This window comes from Gallus gallus, chromosome 13 (assembly GCF_016699485.2).
Source record: "Gallus gallus isolate bGalGal1 chromosome 13, bGalGal1.mat.broiler.GRCg7b, whole genome shotgun sequence".
NCBI classification, from domain to species: domain Eukaryota; kingdom Metazoa; phylum Chordata; class Aves; order Galliformes; family Phasianidae; genus Gallus; species Gallus gallus.
In genome coordinates this window covers 1,441,403-1,459,828 of record NC_052544.1, presented here as the reverse complement: position 1 = coordinate 1,459,828, position 18,426 = coordinate 1,441,403, and the positions used below count along the sequence as shown (strand labels likewise).

The following is an 18,426-nucleotide window of genomic DNA, read 5'->3' as shown; positions in this document are numbered from 1 at the left end:
TTCTGTTTCTGGGGACACAGTTAGCACATTCACTTGGATTCTAATTCAGAGAATGATGATAAACAGAATAGCTTTGCTTTGGATCCAGTGAGATCCCAAACAGCTCACGTGGAACAAACATGGCATTTTGTAAGGGAAAAACTCTACACTAACTGAAGGGAGGTTGTGCTGAGGAAGTCAGCCTCTTCTCCCACATCAGACGCAATAGGACTGGAGGGAATGGCCCCAGGTTGCGCCAGGAGAGAGTCAGACTGGATATTAAGAAATACTTCTTCTCTGAGAGAGCTGTCAGGAGATGTTCATGCAACTTTTAGATGTTGTACTGAGGGAAAAGGTTTAATGGGAAATATTGGTGATAGGTAGACAGTAAGACTGGATGATCTTAGAAGTCTTTTCTGAGTGATTCTATAGTGCAGGAGCCAGGATCTGCCCTGAGACCTCTGAGATGATAGGCTTTGTGCTCCAGACCTCCAAGGCATGACGCCAACATGTAAATGGTGGGACTGAACACAAGTCCTCCTCACCAGTTTGTAGCATGGTGTCAGGTAGCCAGCATGCCACAGCTACATCAGAGGTGATGGGCATATTGAATGCTCGATGATCTTCTGCTACTACTGCTTCAAAATGCACAGAAGAGCATGACTCTGTTCTTCAAAAACTTTTTCCTGCAAGCCGGTAGTTATCTACATGATAACTCGCTACTAGATGTAAAGAAACAAACTTCCAGCTGTCCCATCTGGGGAACTCTGTTGCAGGGTATAGTTGCATCTGCTTTAGGAAGGCATCTCACAGAGTACCTGGAAGACACTGACAGTTCAAGGTGCATCTTCATTTGCTTGTAAGCAAGTCTCTTCTTGGAGGGGACAAAACAATTATTTCTCCTTCAAGGTCATCACTATCATAGAGGTAGCAATCTGTTCTTGGGCTTTTTATCCATAACACGTACCAAGAAGAACCCTATTCCGAATTCCAACTTGAAATACTTCTGTGTATTATCTCACATTTGCAGAAGCAGCCTCTCCACCAGGTACTCCACTGATTATTCACGCAATCATTCTGTAGTTCATTTTTCCTTACCTTTCCAGCCCTGTACGATCAGCAGTGTGCTGCATTCACTTGTGGCTTCTGTTGTTCTTTCAGTGTCAACAGCCCTTCCCCTGTATCCATAACACATCATAAAGGGACCCTCCCATGCACATTCTCCAGTACATCCGAAAGAAGAGTTCTCAATCCAAGTAGTTCTCCCTCGTTGCACTAGACGAGGAGCCAGGAGCTGAGATGGCAGACTCTCTGCCTTCAGACCTCCAAGAAATGAGAACAACCCACAGGAGGTGGCCACGAGCATTGCAGACAAGTCTCTGCTGCTTCCTCGTGTTGCTAGCCATGGGGGTGTGCGCTAGTGCCACGGGGCTTTGACATGTTGTGGATGTGTGCAAGGCTGGATGACCTTTAGCTACCTCTTGATTGCAACAGTGGGTAGATTCTGCACCCATCAATTCTGTCTAGTATGTTAGTATGCTTGGAGAGAGGAACAGCTGAAAACTCTGGCCTTGCTTTCAGTTCACTTCAATTTCTAACAAGATACCTACTCATACACTGGAAGAAAACAACGTGGCACTTGGTATGAAGGCAACCTTGTCCCACCGGAGACAAGCATCCAGGTGTACGTGCAGGTGTAATATGAAAGTACTGTATGGGATCTTGTATGCCCCTAGATCAGTGGTTTCAAGGAACATCTTCCCCCACAAAACTTCCTTTCTTCCTTGCCTTAACACCACAGAATTCAGTACCGCCAGCTGCATTCTACCACTTCCAATTCTCAGGCCAACTCAACATATACGGTTTTCGCCTAATCCTTGATACTTGGGAAACCAACGCTGCCTCTAAGGACAAAGAAACCAAGATCACAGCAGAAATACACGCAGGTAGTGGCACCAGATGTGAAAGGAAATCCAGACAAGAAGGTTTGCTCCCAAGAGGCCAGATAGAGCCTCCTCAGCCCAACAATTTTCCAAACTCTGAGCCATGCTCTCACACACTGCACTCCGAAACCTCTGACTTTTTCAGCACCGTGGACAGTATCCACATTCCTACTGTGTCTCTACCAACGGAAAGAACACTTCATTCACTGACATTGTTTTGAAAGAGAAATATAACCACGTCTCAGCCTTGACGGCTTCACGCAAGCAAATCATGGAAACCACTCCCTAAATTCTGCAGTTCTGATGGACCTTTCAATCTTGTAAGGTTTACGTCTAGAGCAGAGAAATAAAAAAGGAAGAAAGCAAAGAGTTACCCACACATATCTGCCATTCTACACCAGCTCTGACTATCAGCTAGTGGTTCATATGAATAAGGCTCATGAACATATAACAAATTAGTAAACAAAGAGACAAACAAACAAACAAACAAACAAACAACAACAACAACAAACCCACAAAAGACCATTTCTGCTGCTTTTACAAATTCAACATATGTGCATGGACATAAGGGCAGGAAATGCTGTCATCAGATAGCAGCACATGGAAGCATTCAAAGAGAAATTTGGCTGAGAAACTCCTCAAGAAGGAATAATGGGCATCCCCGTGGACACTAAAATTCAATCCCACAACACCTGGAATCCTACCAGTTTTTAAGCTGCAAATACGGCCCTGAATTCTTCCCATAAACTGCACAGTAGAGGGTTTCATTTTAGGAAAAATTCAGCGCTTCTCAGAAAGATTCCAACTCTCCTGTTCGTCTCCAAAGACTATGAAACTTTAAATGAATAAGAGTTAATACAAGGACTATTTCAAATTATTTCACTACACCATAGAAAGAGAATTGCTCAAGTTGGAGAAGACCTTCAAAATCATCAAGTCCAGCCTCAGCCTAACCAGACTACTCTTGCAAACAATGCAAACCGTGAGGGATTCAGTCTCAGTGTCACACATAACATTTTGTCTTATGTGTTTGTTGGACATAATCAGGGAATGCCAGAGCTTTTGCAATACAGCCTTCTCATTTCCAAATGCATATGCTCTGTCCAGATAATCAGAAAAGGGGAACACAGCCATGCTCAGAAGAAGATCTGTAAACAGAATCTCAACTATGAAGCAACTCTACATCACAAATTTACATCTAGATAGATGAGAGGCTTTACGTGAGATTTATAAGCCATCAGCAGATACGCATTATCATACTATATACGGAGACAAATTTTATCATCAAAGAACTACCATTACCATGCAAGACTTTGAATCTGGGAAAAAATGGTTCCTATATACTACAGGTGTTGGTACCAATCATGAAATCAAACCACTGTCCACACAATATCGCTGCTGACACACCCATTGTCCACATTTGAATCCAACCACTCACCATCCTTACTCTGCATTCACAACCTTTACTTGCACCATGGATACATACAACATGAAGCAGTCTGTCAGCTCCTAGCAGGAGCATGTCATTCAGTGACAGATGAAGGAGACATAAGCATATTGAAGTCCTTTTCATGGCGGCTGTAAACATTCAAGTCAGGTCATCCAGTTAACTGAGGGCTCTGTTCCACACTGCAGACTACTTTAATCTTTGACAAAAAGCAAGGCAAAACTAACAAGTGGTGAGCCCACAAAGAGACTCTTATCATACCGATTACTATCTAGTATAGGCTGCTCCATTGCCATGATGTCAAAGTTCAAACAATCCTCTTTCCTCCACAAGTTCTTCAGATGGACCATCCACAAGCCATTCCCAAATTATACTCCTGACTGTCTTTAATGTTTTCTGATAACAAACAGTTTCAAAGGACCAATAGTTCAGCCTGTTTCTCTACTAAATGTACAAAGACCATGACAGAGGCGGATACAAGGACATTTTTTCCATCTATGTAAACAGTTTAAATGTAAAGCAGAAATTATAGATAGGCTTGTTAACCTCCTGTTAGAGGACCATCACACCCAATACACCCACCACATGTGCTGTTGGGAAGTTATCCAAGCCCTGCCAAAAATACAAAGAGTTAGGTGGCAGTCAAAGCAAACTCATGGTTGGAAGCACACAGAAATAAAGAAACCAGAAGTTGAAGTATCTCCTCATGGACCTATTTTGAACATTAATGGTTCTGAGAATCTATGAGACGTTGTCTTTAATCTTCTGCTTCCTTTTTCCTCACAGAGAAAATCTTTTCTACAGCGGATTACGACTGTGTCAAAGGAAGAAAGAACATCCTGTAATACAACATTCTAATTTCCCACTGTAAAAACATTGGCCAGAAACTGAAAACATGAACCACAACCATCCAGGAAGTACAGGCCTGAACACATGAAAATCACAGTGAAGAAAATGTACCTCACAGGATACAGGAAACTAGAGATGGATAAATGGGGTTCCATACTGCCATTATATGCCATTCTAGCTCTAAAGAAAAGTTCTACAAACAATTTTGGATGAAATGTTCATTTGCAGGCAATTATAGTTGCCTCTAAAGACAGGGAAACAGGGATTGTAGTGTAAACAACACAGAGCTTTGCACCAGCCATGAACTCAAACTGTACCCTTCAAAAAACAATGCTAACCACCTATTTCCTAGTTTCCAAACAAGCCTCTCACGTTCATCTCTCAACATTCACAGACTTCATTTGCATGATCAAGTATAACAGCATTTGGCACTAACTTGATCATGAACAACACTTAATCCAGTGACATTTTACAGAAACCTAACAATATAAAGTTCTTCCAATTGAAAGCTTAAAACATACAAGCCATGTACAAAAACAGCTCCACCACTGGAAATTTATAAATGATATTCCAGTCTTGAAAGGGTTTTCAACTACACTGAGATCTGCCTTTAGAATGTGAAAAGAAACAAGGCAAAAATATTGAATCTAACAAAGCAGTGAACAGTGGCAGCACTCACCGGGAGGCCGTCGGGCTCGGCGGCGCGGTGGGCGGCAGCGTCTTCCCCGCGCAGCGGCGCGGCCTCGTCGGGCGGCGGCCGGGCCGGGAGCGTGTCGCAGCAGCTGCCGCCCGCGCAGCGCAGCTGGCTCTTGCGCGAGTCGGCGGTGAGCGACACGTCGTGCGAGTAGGAGCGCAGGAAGGCGCGGACGCCGTCGATGCCCACGAAGTGCGAGGCCGGGACGCCGCGCAAGGCGGCGCCGGCCGAAGGCGGCGGCGGCAGCCGCGAGCGGCGCCAGCGGCGCAGGCGCAGCGCCAGCAGCAGCAGCAGGAAGGCGAGGAAGAGGCAGGACACGGCCGCCACGGCCAGCACCAGCCAGCGCGTCAGGCTGCCGGCGGGCTCGGCCGGCGCCGCCGCGCTGCCCAGCTCCGACAGCAGCTCGGCCACGCTCTCGGCCAGCACCACCGTCAGCGTGGCCGTGGCCGACAGCGCCGGCCGCCCGCGGTCCTTCACCACCACCACCAGGCTGTGCCGGGCCGCGTCGCGGGCCAGCGGCGAGCGCGCCGTGCGCACCTCGCCGCTGTGCAGCCCCACGCGGAACAGCCCCGGCTCCGTCGCCTTGGCCAGCTCGTACGACAGCCACGCGTTCTGCCCCGCGTCCGCGTCCACCGCCACCACCTTGGCCACCAGCGCGCCGGGCTCCGCCGAGCGCGGCGCCAGCTCCACGCCCGCCCAGCTCCACGCGCCCGACGCCGAGCCCCACGCACCGACGCCCGCGCCCGGCGCCGGCGCCGCCGGCGGGTACAGCACCTGCGGCGCGTTGTCGTTCTCGTCCGCGATCAGCAGCCGCACCGACACGTTGCTGCTGAGCGGCGGCGCGCCGCCGTCCTCCGCCCGCACCCACAGCTCCACCTCGCGCACCTCCTCGTAGTCGAACGAGCGCAGCGCGTACAGCGCGCCCGTCTCCGCCTGCACCGACACGTAGGACGACAGCGGCGCGCCCCGCAGCCGCCCCTCCCGCAGCCGGTAGCGCACGCGCGCGTTCTGCCCCCAGTCCGCGTCCCACGCGCGCACCGTCAGCACCAGCGCGCCCTCGGCGTTGTTCTCGGGCAGCCGCGCGCTGTAGCGCGCCTCCGCGAACACCGGCGCGTTGTCGTTCACGTCCAGCACCCGCAGCGCCAGCACCGCGCCGCTCCGCAGCGCCGGCGACCCGCCGTCCGCCGCCCGCACCGTCACGTTGTACTCCGACGCCCGCTCGCGGTCCAGCTCCCGCGCCGTCACCACGCTGTAGTAGTCGTCCAGCGCCCGCTCCAGCCGGAACGGGACGCCCTCGCCCAGGCTGCACCGCACCTCCCCGTTGGCGCCCGAGTCGCGGTCCTGCACGTGCAGCAGCGCCACCACCGTCCCCGGCGCCGCGTCCTCCGAGATCTCGCTCAGCGCCGACCGCACCGAAATCTCGGGCGCGTTGTCGTTCACGTCCGTCACCGAGATCGACACCTTCGCCGTGTCCGATAGGGCACCTCCGTCCCTTGCCCTCACTTTGAGTTCGTGGAACTCGGCTTCCTCGAAGTCCAGATTTTTCAACAGCCTGATCGCTCCGGAATCGGGCTCAAGATGGAATATATTCGAAGCTTTGTCAGAAATTTCTGGAAATGTATACAGTACGTCGCCATTGGTTCCGTCGTCGGGGTCGGAGGCAGTGACGGTGAGCAGCGTGGAGCCCACGGGCACGTCCTCGGGCACTCGCACCGTGTACACCGCCTGGCTGAACGCGGGCGCGTTGTCGTTGGCGTCCAGCACAGCCACGCGGATGCGCGCCGTGCCCGTCCGCGCCGGGTCGCCGCCGTCGCTCGCCCTCAGCAGCAGCTCGTGAAACGCCGCCTCCTCCCGGTCCAGCGCCTTGGCCAGCACCAGCTCGGGACGCTTCTCGCCGTCGGCTCCTGCCTGCACGGACAACGAGAAGTGCTCGTCGCCGCTCAGCGCGTAGCTCTGCAGGGAATTCACACCCACGTCCGGGTCGTGAGCCTCCGGCAAAGGAAAGCGCGCCCCCGGCGATGTCATCTCATTTATTTGCTCCTCAGCCTCGACCTTCTTGAAGCTGGGGGCGTTGTCATTTATGTCCATGATTTCTACTGATATCGCATAAACCTTCATCTCGCCCTCCACGATCAGCTCACAGCGCAGCACGCACTGTGGCTCGTTCTCGCACAGCTGCTCCCTGTCTATCCTCTCGGCCGTCACCAAGTGCCCACTGCTCGCATGCAGAGCGAAATACTGCCTCCTGCCTTGCGACACCACTCGGGCGCCGCGGGCGCCGAGCGTCGCCAGCTCCAGCGCCAGGTCCTTGGCCACGTCGCCCACGAACGAGCCCTTGGGCAGCTCCTCGGGCACCGAGTAGCGCAGCTGTCCCCGCGCCGCCTCCCACGCCGCCACCAACACGCAGCACAGCAGCGCCCGCTGCCTCCGGCCACAGCTCCCTTCTCTCGCCGCGCACATCTCCCGTACGGCCCCGCCGCCACCGCAACACCGCCGACACCTCACGCTCGCCGCTTCCGGGCCGCTCCGTCTCCGACTTCTTCTGCCACTCCTCTCTTGCCTCCTTCTCCGTTTTCGTTTGCGCGGCCGCTGCCGACCGCTCCCGCCGCCCCTCTTCCTCGCTGCAGCACCGCTCCGCACTCCGGGGCCGCTCGCAGCCCGCTCAAGCGCCCACACTGAGAGAGAGCGAGCGAGCGATCGAGCCGGGCCGCAGCGGGCGGGGCTGCGTGCAGCGCTCGTCTCCTTCCTCTCCTCCGCGGTGAACAGCGGCGCCCGCAGCCGCCGCCCGGCACTGCACGCACGGCTCCACCGAGCACTGCCGCCACCGCCTCTGCCGGGGGAACCGCCGGCACCGCGCAACCGCCGCACTCTCTCAGCAATCTGGTAATATTGCCAGCATTTCAATTCCTGTAGTCATTCTCTTTTTGCACGTGACTATGTATTCCTTTCTGTTCTCCTTGGTGTTCATGATCAGAGAGATAGCACTGGGCTCCTCTGGCTGTTTTGTTCTGGCGTCTTGGATGTGTTGTTGTCGTGCATTTCTTCTCTATGTCTTTCCCATGAGACTTATCTCATTACTGCATCAGCAACGTCTCCACCACCATTGCATTCAGTCCTTCCTGAAGTACATTTTCCTTTGTATTCGCTGTACACTATTCAAAATTCTACATACACTAATGTCTTGGTCTTTTTGTTTCAACGTTGATGTCTATCATGATGATGTTTCCTGGGATCCATCCCACTCGGGAAACAGAACCTCGTGCACATCTCCAACTGCCACAGGAAGACAAGATCCCAAACCGATTATTTCTCTCTTCCAAGGTGCTCCAATTAACCAGCAGCTCCCCTCAGCACTCTGAGCTGGCTGTGCACCCACACCACAGTCTTTCTTCAGAATAGGGAAGATGATGGTATTTGTCTGCATTTTGTTTCCTTAAGTCCTCCTCTTCTTGGAATATTAAAGTTAATGCTTTCTGTTCTTCGGAGCAGTCATAACCAGAGAGAAGACTCCTGCATGTGTGCTATTCCCAGTGCATGCAAAAATGAATTTGCATTTGAAAAAAATGTCAAGTATAATCCTCTGAAATTCCACCTGTAGCTACGTACTTCAGAAACACAATCTGTATCACGTTTATCACAGTTTGTCTTGAGTGAGGGTTTCCCTGGCTTTTTTAAGGAGCACTCCTGATGAAAATACTACATTCAGTTGTAACTTCACGTTGTTGTTTTGATATCCCATTTGGCAAATGGAACTTCCCACTCACACACTGAAGGGATCCAAGGTTGCGAAATCATCCTTCCCCGCTGTCAGTTTTTGTCAACTAGCCAGTTCCTCCCCACATCCCACCTCAAACCCCTGCCACTCTGTACTGTCTTCACTGAGTAGTTTCCATCATACTGTAGTTAAGGCATTTCACTGGTAAGAACTACACGGAGGACTACTCTTATCTCAGTGGAAAATATGTCATAGCTCCAACTTCTTTTTCAAAAAGAAACTCAGATTGCATGTTGTGTCCACTGTGTGCCCAATGGAAAACTGAACCAAGCAAGGAAATAAGCATCTATGCCAAAGTGAAGCAGAAATCACTTCTGCCATTCCTTGACCTCTAGACAGTCTTGACCGATTGTTTTCTCACACTATCTCTGCAGACTTGGTGACTGGAACGGTTGAAGATCCCAATCTTGCTCCCAGTTCACCTACTTTCTTTCCAACAAGATACCAACTCACACACCAGAGGAAACCACCTTGAAGTTTGGTATGAAGGCAACAGAGGCTGATGATAGACGTGCATGCAGGTCTACATGCAGTTTTATGATGAAGTCACTCCTTTGGAGCAGTTACGGTTCTAGTTTTGCATTTGCGGGGGACATCTGCTACCACACCATCCTTCAGCTCCTCTTCGTCTTTTTCTTCATTAGTGTTAAGTCCTTCTCGATCCACTCGTTCACCTCCCAGACCTCAGCTGTCTGCAGCTTTTGCCAAATGCTTTTGATTCTCAGGGAAGCATCACTACCTCTAAGGACAGGAAAATCATAGCAGAAAAAGAGCGGCCGTGGCACCAGAGATGAAAGCATACCACTGCCCAACCAAAGGCACATTAACATACCAAGTTTCTTTGCTATAAACTAGGTTTTCATCTCTGTACTCCACAATCACACACACAGTCAGCACCACGGACAGTGCCCGCATTCCTACGGTTCTCTCTCTCAGTGGCAAGCGCATTCCATCCACTGACATTTAACGGATGGAGAAATACATCAAAGCCTTAGCCGTGACAGCTGTAAACGTTCAAGGTCTGTATTGAAACCACTCCCTCATTCCCACAAGTGTACAATCTTTCAGTCTTTTGAGGTTTACGTTTCCAGCACAGGCAGAACACGGAAGTACCTACACGTCTCCAGTCTCCCACACCATCTGTAACTCTCTTGAAATACCCAGCTAGTGGCTTATGTGAACAACAGATACAAAATAAAATACATCAAAAATAAATAAGCAAACAACAATGACAACAAACCCTTTCTACATAAACAAAAGTCTAGGAGTAGATACAGTCCCTCAAGTAGGAAAGGAAGCTTTCAAGAGAAACGCACCAGGACGGTGTCACAGTCTTCTCTACAAGCAACAGCATTCATCCACAGTGCATGGGAAATTCACTGAGGACCTACGCTGCAAGTAGTGCCTCAGTGCCATCCTCTGTACTACCTGTGGATGACATCTTCAGAAAAAGTTGCTAGCTTTCACAAAGTATCTTCTTATGCATCCTGCTCATCTTGAATGAATACAAAACTTTAAACGTAGAAGTGTCACCACAGGAATCTTTCCCAACTATTTCAGGAAATTTTGAGGGATTCCGTTTCAGTTTCATTAGATGGAATCCTCTGACTTTAGATGGTTGAAACCTTGCCAAAGGAGGAAGGAGATCTTGCAATACAACCATGCCATTTCCAAGTGCAAAATCCCTATCCAGAAATGGGAAACACAAACCACAAAGGCACGGGGAACAAATCCCTGAAAAAGAATTAAAGCTAAGAAGATACTCTCTGTCACATTATAGCTCAACATGGATGGGTTAACAGAGCTTCACAGAAGAAATATACTACGTTACAGGTATACATCATCACTCTATGCGCACAGTTATTTGAAAATCTGTGATCATCAGAAGACTACCACTGCCAATAAAAACAATAAAAACGAGATTAAAATGTGCAGAGATGCTGAAGGCCATGACACCAACTATGAAATCAATCTGCTGTCCACGCAATATCACTGCTGACCCACCAGCTTTCCACATTCACATCCAGCCACTCACCACCCTTTACGTGCTCCATGGACAACATCCATATTTTACCCATGTGTCAGCCACTGGTGAGAGCATTTCATTCAGTGACACTGCAGGGAAACTTAAGTATATTCAAGTCCTCGTCCTGTCCTGAGGCCCAGTTCAATCTAGAAAACAAACAAGGCCAAGAAGTGAAAAGTACAGAAGGGAAGAACATTGCTATCCCTCATCAGACATCACTCTTCCATCACACCAAGTTTTATTCAACTCGAAATTCAGGTAATGAACCCATAAGAGGGATTCTGCCACTGCATTTGTGCTCTAGAGAAGACTTCTCTGCACGTGAAAGTTTGGCATTCAAACATTACTCCTTCCTGCATGAGCTATACTCCTATGGCATCCCTGAGCCATTGTCAAATACACTTTTCACCATTGCCTTAGTATTTGTTGATACCAAACGGCATCAAAGCGTCAGTTACCCACTCATTTTTTCCACCATGTCCCATCTGCAGCATGATCATCCCTCAATAGATCATCAAGTAGAAAGGTTTGAAGAGTTTAGATGAGAAGCAGAATTTATACCTGGATAAGCATTGTTCAATTTTAGGACAATCTCAGCCAGCAAGCCTAAGCCCAGTCAGGAAGATGTCTGAATGTGGAAAGAGCAAAAGGGTTCAGGCATCTGTCAAAGCACGCTCACTACTGGAAGCACACAGAAATAATGGAACCAAAAGTTTACACCCATTCTCATGGGCCTTTTGGACTTTAATGCTTTTGAGAAATTGTACGTCACACACTTTCACCTTCTGCTCGCTTTCTCCTCAAACAGAATTTTCTATCTTTGGGTGATTGAGATGTTGTCAAAGGAAGGAAGGAAGGAAGGATTTCCTCCAGTACAACACTCAAAATCACTCTCAAACATGTCAACCAACAGATGACAATCTTTCTGTAGGAAGAAGAAGCATCAAGAACTTGAAGTTTGGATCCTGCCATTTCCATATGCAAAAGCACTGTCCAGAAATGGGAAAAAAAAACATCCTTCAAGAAAATGATGACCTAATGATGCCTGTGTAGAAACAGCATATCACAAGGTAACAGTGATGAGTGGCATTCCTTGGGGATTGATGCTGGGGCTTGTGTTATTTCACATCTTTGTAGATGGCATAGACAGTGGGATTGAGTGAAACCTCAGCTAGTTTACAGAAGACACCAAGCTGAGTGGTGTAGTTGACACGCTAGAGGGAAGGGATATCATCCAGAGGAACCCAGACAGGCTTGAGAGGTGGGCCCATGCCAACCTCATGAAGTTCAACAAGGCTGAGTGTGAGGTCCTACACCTGGGTTGGGGCAATCCCAAGCACAGATAAAAGTTGGATGGAGAAAGGCCTGAAAGCAACCTGAGAGGAGAAGGATTCAGGGATGTCAGTTAATTAAAGATGAAACATGAGCCTGCAATGTGCACTTTCAGCCCACAAAGCCAACAATATCCTGGGTTGCATCAACAGAATTGTGACCAGTAGGTCGAGGGAGGTGATTCTGCCCCCTTACTCTGCCCTTCTGAGACACCACCTGGAGTACAGCATCCAGTTCACTGTTCCCCAAAACAAACAGGACATTGGGGTGTTGAAGCAGGTCTGGAGGAGGGCCACGGAGATGATCAGAGAGCTGGAGCACCTCCCCCATGAGGACAGTCTGAGAGAGCTGGGGCTCTTCAGCATAGAGAAGAGAAGGTGCTGGGGAGACCTTATACTGACCTTCCAGTACCTGAAGGCAGCCCACAGAAAGCTGGTGAGGGTTTTTTAAGAGGGTATGTACAGAAAGGACAAGGGGAAATGGCTTTAAACACAAGGCAATAGGTTTAGACTAGACAGATATTAGGAAGAACTTATTTACTTGAGAGGGTAGTGAGACAGTAGAACAGGTTGTCCTGCAAGGCTGTGGCTGTTCCCTCCCAAGAGACATTCAAGGCCAGGCTGGATAGGAATGTGAACAACCTGGTCTAGAGGGAGGCATCCCTGACTGCAGCAGAGGGATTAGAACTAGGTGATCTTAAAGGTCCCTTCCAACACAAACCATTCCATGACTCTACCATCCTATGACCAGTTTCAAGTCACACAAATACCACTTGTTGGCAAGATTAAGGAAAAATAGAAAAGCAGCAGACAAATACATCCACTAATTAAAAATCCCAAACGAGGTAGAAACAGAAAGAACAAGAACACCTACTGTCTATAGAGGTACAATAAAAGCAAGATGAACTATTTCATGTCTGCCCTGATTCTACACAGATATCATTCTTTCTGCCAGACAATGACTAGGACATAAGAACAGAAACACAAGAACTCCAATGGCAATGCTGCTAACAAAATCCTACTGCTACCTCAGATGGGAAAGGAAAGGTGGCTTCTATCCAGTTACGTACAGTGTCCTACTGCTTAAATTTCACACTCAGACAAACTGACAACTCGATGACCAAGCGTGAGATTTGGAAAACCATTTTCAACTAACCAAATCCGTGAACTGACAATTCTTATTGCCCTTATTGCCATCCAAAGAGTGAGTCAAATCACTGCTATGGGTGGGGGAAGAGAAGGATGAGGAATGAGTTGTAAAGGAGGAAAGGATAAGCAGAGTAATTTGGACTAGAAGGCAACGTAACAGTGAAACCGCTCTCCAACATGTCAACCACCAGATGTCAATCGTCTTTCACCAGGAAGACTAAACAGCAAAAACATGAAGTCTGGATCATGAAAAACAGTTGCAGCTGCCATAGCTTGTGCATGTGCATATGTCATGCCACCCAGATCCACCTTAGATATGTCCAAGACAGAGAATAAGCAAACTATATCACAGATTTTGTCCATGTGCCCTTCACACACAGCACCCTGACGCCACTCACAAACACTCACAACTGTTCTAATCAAGTATTATCCTAACAGCTAGCAGACAGTACTTAAGAACCTATTGCAAGCCGGTTTCTCCAACAAGTGCCTGAAAACGAATGCACAGAAGAAGGTAAAAGCAATTATGTGCTCAGCACATCCTGAGGCACCAACGGAAATATTCTGAAGAGGAAGAAGGGAAAAGTTTCATTACAACAGGGGTCATTAGGACCCAGTCGGACAATGGTAAGAGATACTCAAGTAGTTGTAAGATATCATTGATATGGGAGCCAAAGCATCAGTCCATGAAAACAAAAAAGGATTAACTCTTTCTCTCTCTCTCATCTATTCAGTGTCTACACAAAGGGAAATAGTTTAATTACCAGCGCAGGTAATTAAAAAGTAAAGGTTACCTCAAAAAGAAAGGAACGACGTCAAAGCTACAGCTCCTGACATGTCAATATTAACGTTTTCATAAACTGACCATTAGAAAGACAAAGGCATTAACCGGGGAAAGAGCTTCAACTAACGAGTCATTTAAGATAAGGAATCTATTACGGATATAGCTTCATCTGACGAGTGAGTCGCGTGCCTTCGGGTATAGCTGAGAGAGGAGGACACGGCACGAACTGAAAGGAGGCAGTGAAAGTGCTAACACTTCACACGTCCCGGAAAGAATATCTCTACACGCCTCGGGATAGTGAACTGTCACTAACGTTGCCCAACAGAGAGAGCGACAACAATTCGCAGAAGAGGGCCGTTAACGCCGAACATCAGAGAGAATTAGGATAGAGGAGAAGAAAGAGACAGGTCCTAGTAACAGATTCGCCATCAAAGGAAACCTGGAGAGCAGAAGGGAAAACGCGACACTAGGGGGAGTCAAAGACCGGAGCGAAAGGCGAGCGGGAAGGCAGGGAGTGGGGAGCCGCGGCGGTGGCAGCACTCACCGGGAGGCCGTCGGGCTCGGCGGCGCGGTGGGCGGCAGCGTCTTCCCCGCGCAGCGGCGCGGCCTCGTCGGGCGGCGGCCGGGCCGGGAGCGTGTCGCAGCAGCTGCCGCCCGCGCAGCGCAGCTGGCTCTTGCGCGAGTCGGCGGTGAGCGACACGTCGTGCGAGTAGGAGCGCAGGAAGGCGCGGACGCCGTCGATGCCCACGAAGTGCGAGGCCGGGACGCCGCGCAAGGCGGCGCCGGCCGAAGGCGGCGGCAGCAGCCGCGAGCGGCGCCAGCGGCGCAGGCGCAGCGCCAGCAGCAGCAGCAGGAAGGCGAGGAAGAGGCAGGACACGGCCGCCACGGCCAGCACCAGCCAGCGCGTCAGGCTGCCGGCGGGCTCGGCCGGCGCCGCCGCGCTGCCCAGCTCCGACAGCAGCTCGGCCACGCTCTCGGCCAGCACCACCGTCAGCGTGGCCGTGGCCGACAGCGCCGGCCGCCCGCGGTCCTTCACCACCACCACCAGGCTGTGCCGGGCCGCGTCGCGGGCCAGCGGCGAGCGCGCCGTGCGCACCTCGCCGCTGTGCAGCCCCACGCGGAACAGCCCCGGCTCCGTCGCCTTGGCCAGCTCGTACGACAGCCACGCGTTCTGCCCCGCGTCCGCGTCCACCGCCACCACCTTGGCCACCAGCGCGCCGGGCTCCGCCGAGCGCGGCGCCAGCTCCACGCCCGCCCAGCTCCACGCGCCCGACGCCGAGCCCCACGCACCGACGCCCGCGCCCGATCCCGGACCCGGCCCCGGCCCCGGCGCCGCCGGCGGGTACAGCACCTGCGGCGCGTTGTCGTTCTCGTCCGCGATCAGCAGCCGCACCGACACGTTGCTGCTGAGCGGCGGCGCGCCGCCGTCCTCCGCCCGCACCCACAGCTCCACCTCGCGCACCTCCTCGTAGTCGAACGAGCGCAGCGCGTACAGCGCGCCCGTCTCCGCCTGCACCGACACGTAGGACGACAGCGGCGCGCCCCGCAGCCGCCCCTCCCGCAGCCGGTAGCGCACGCGCGCGTTCTGCCCCCAGTCCGCGTCCCACGCGCGCACCGTCAGCACCAGCGCGCCCTCGGCGTTGTTCTCGGGCAGCCGCGCGCTGTAGCGCGCCTCCGCGAACACCGGCGCGTTGTCGTTCACGTCCAGCACCCGCAGCGCCAGCACCGCGCCGCTCCGCAGCGCCGGCGACCCGCCGTCCGCCGCCCGCACCGTCACGTTGTACTCCGACGCCCGCTCGCGGTCCAGCTCCCGCGCCGTCACCACGCTGTAGTAGTCGTCCAGCGCCCGCTCCAGCCGGAACGGGACGCCCTCGCCCAGGCTGCACCGCACCTCCCCGTTGGCGCCCGAGTCGCGGTCCTGCACGTGCAGCAGCGCCACCACCGTCCCCGGCGCCGCGTCCTCCGAGATCTCGCTCAGCGCCGACCTGCACCGGTAAATCTCGGGCGCGTTGTCGTTCACGTCTGTCACCGAGATCGACACCTTCGCTGTGTCGAAAGGCCACCTCCGTCCCGTGCCTGTAATTCCAATTCATAGGAATTCCATTCCTCAAAGTCCAGGTTCCTTATGAGCCTGATCGCTCCTACATCTAAATCAAGATGGAAGATCTCCGAGGCAGTGTCTGTGGCTTTCTTCATCGAATATTTCACGTCGCCGTTGGTTCCGTCGTCGGGGTCGGTGGCGGTGACGCGGAGCAGCGTGGAGCCCACGGGCACGTCCTCGGGCACTCGCACCGTGTACACCGCCTGGCTGAACGTGGGCGCGTTGTCGTTGGCGTCCAGCACAGCCACGCGGATGCGCGCCGTGCCCGTCCGCGCCGGGTCGCCGCCGTCGCTCGCCCTCAGCAGCAGCTCGTGAAACGCCGCCTCCTCCCGGTCCAGCGCCTTGGCCAGCACCAGCTCGGGACGCTTCTCGCCGTCGGCTCCCGCCTGCACGGACAACGAGAAGTGCTCGTCGCCGCTCAGCGCGTAGCTCTGCAGGGAATTCACACCCACGTCCGGGTCGTGAGCCTCTGGAAGCGGAAATAGAGTTCCCGGGGCTGTTGTCTCGCTCATTCTCAGTTTATTTTCTGTCTCGCCAAAGCTGGGCGTATTGTCGTTAATATCCGTGATTTCCACTTCAATTGCATAAACCTTCATCTCGCCCTCCACGATCAGCTCACAGCGCAGCACGCATTCCTCCAGCAGCCGGCACAGCTGCTCCCTGTCTATCCTCTCGGCCGTCACCAAGTGCCCGCTGCTCGCATGCAGAGCGAAATACTGCGTCCTGCCTTGCGACACCACTCGGGCGCCGCCGGCGCCGAGCGCCGCCAGCTCCAGCGCCAGGTCCTTGGCCACGTCGCCCACGAACGAGCCCTTGGGCAGCTCCTCGGGCACCGAGTAGCGCAGCTGTCCCCGCGCCGCCTCCCACGCCGCCACCAACACGCAGCACAGCAGCGCCCGCTGCCGCCGGCCGCAGCGCCCTTCTCTCGCCGCGCACATCTCCCGTACGGCCCCGCCGCCACCGCAACACCGCCGACACCTCACGCTCGCCGCTTCCAGGCCTCTCCGTCGCCGGCTTCTTCTGCCACTCTCCTCTCTCGCCTTCTTCTCCTTCCACTGCTTCTGGGCGGCCGCTGCCGACCGCTCCCGCCGCCCCTCCGACTCGCTGCAGCTCCGCTCCGCACTCCGCGGCCGCTCGCAGCCCGCCCGGACGCCGACACAGCGAGCGACTGAGTGAGCGATCGAGCCGGGCCGCAGCGGGCGGGGCTGCGTGCAGCGCTCGTCTCCTTCCTCTCCTCCGCGGTGAACAGCGGCGCCCGCAGCCGCCGCCCGGCACTGCACGCACGGCTCCACCGAGCGCTGCCGCTGCCTCTGCCGGGGGAACCGCCGCCACCGCACTACCGCCGCACTCTCTCAGCAATTTGGTAATATTGCCAGCATTTCAATTCCTGTAGTCATTCTCTTCTTGCACTTGACTATGTATTCCTTTCTGTTCTCCTTGGTGTTCATGATCAGAGAGAGATAGTGGAGTGTTCTTCTGGCCATTTCATTCTGGTGTATTGGATGTGTTGCCCTATTGCATTTCTTCTGCATGTCTTTCTCATAAGTCTTATCACATTATTGCATCAGGACCGTCTCCAGCATCATTGCGCTGAGAAGCCATGCAGTCTTCTTGATGTGCCTTCTCCTCTATTTTCTCTGTACAGTATTCGAAATTCTACATACACTAATATCGTGGTCTTTTTGTTTCAACGTTGATGTCTATCATTATGATGTTTCCTGGGATCCATCCCACTCGGGAAACAGAACCTCGTGCACATCTCCAACTGCCACAGGAAGACAAGATCCCAAACCGATTATTTCTCTCTTCCAAGGTGCTCCAATTAACCAGCAGCTCCCCTCAGCACTCTGAGCTGGCTGTGCACCCACACCACAGTCTTTCTTCAGAATAGGGAAGATGATGGTATTTGTCTGCATTTTGTTTCCTTAAGTCCTCCTCTTCTTGGAATATTAAAGTTAATGCTTTCTGTTCTTCGGAGCAGTCATAACCAGAGAGAAGACTCCTGCATGTGTGCTATTCCCAGTGCATGCAAAAATGAATTTGCATTTGAAAAAAATGTCAAGTATAATCCTCTGAAATTCCACCTGTAGCTACGTACTTCAGAAACACAATCTGTATCACGTTTATCACAGTTTGTCTTGAGTGAGGGTTTCCCTGGCTTTTTTAAGGAGCACTCCTGATGAAAATACTACATTCAGTTGTAACTTCACGTTGTTGTTTTGATATCCCATTTGGCAAATGGAACTTCCCACTCACACACTGAAGGGATCCAAGGTTGCGAAATCATCCTTCCCCGCTGTCAGTTTTTGTCAACTAGCCAGTTCCTCCCCACATCCCACCTCAAACCC

General features: G+C 52.2%; 2 protein-coding genes and 1 pseudogene across 2 annotated transcripts; all 3 read right to left on the bottom strand.

Annotated features, from left to right (window-relative positions):
* LOC100858937 overlaps positions 1–18,426 on the bottom strand; it is a 109,110-nt pseudogene that overhangs the window by 42,941 nt on the left and 47,743 nt on the right.
* LOC100859022 (protocadherin gamma-A8-like) lies at positions 2,880–7,415 on the bottom strand. Its single transcript, XM_040647071.2, has one exon. The coding sequence runs from the start codon at positions 7,370–7,372 to the stop codon at positions 4,829–4,831; it is 2,544 nt and encodes an 847-aa protein (XP_040503005.1). The 5' UTR covers positions 7,373–7,415; the 3' UTR covers positions 2,880–4,828.
* On the bottom strand, positions 9,103–17,316 carry LOC112533403 (protocadherin gamma-A2-like). The gene is given in 2 exon segments (XM_046900533.1): positions 9,103–16,035; positions 16,038–17,316. Coding segments are annotated over 2 exon segments (2,571 nt in total). The 5' UTR covers positions 17,017–17,316; the 3' UTR covers positions 9,103–14,443.

Bases quoted from the DNA above. Each gene is read 5' to 3' on its own strand.
- LOC100859022 (XM_040647071.2), bottom strand. From the start codon at position 7,372: ATGTGCGCGGCGAGAGAAGGGAGCTGTGGCCGGAGGCAGCGGGCGCTG.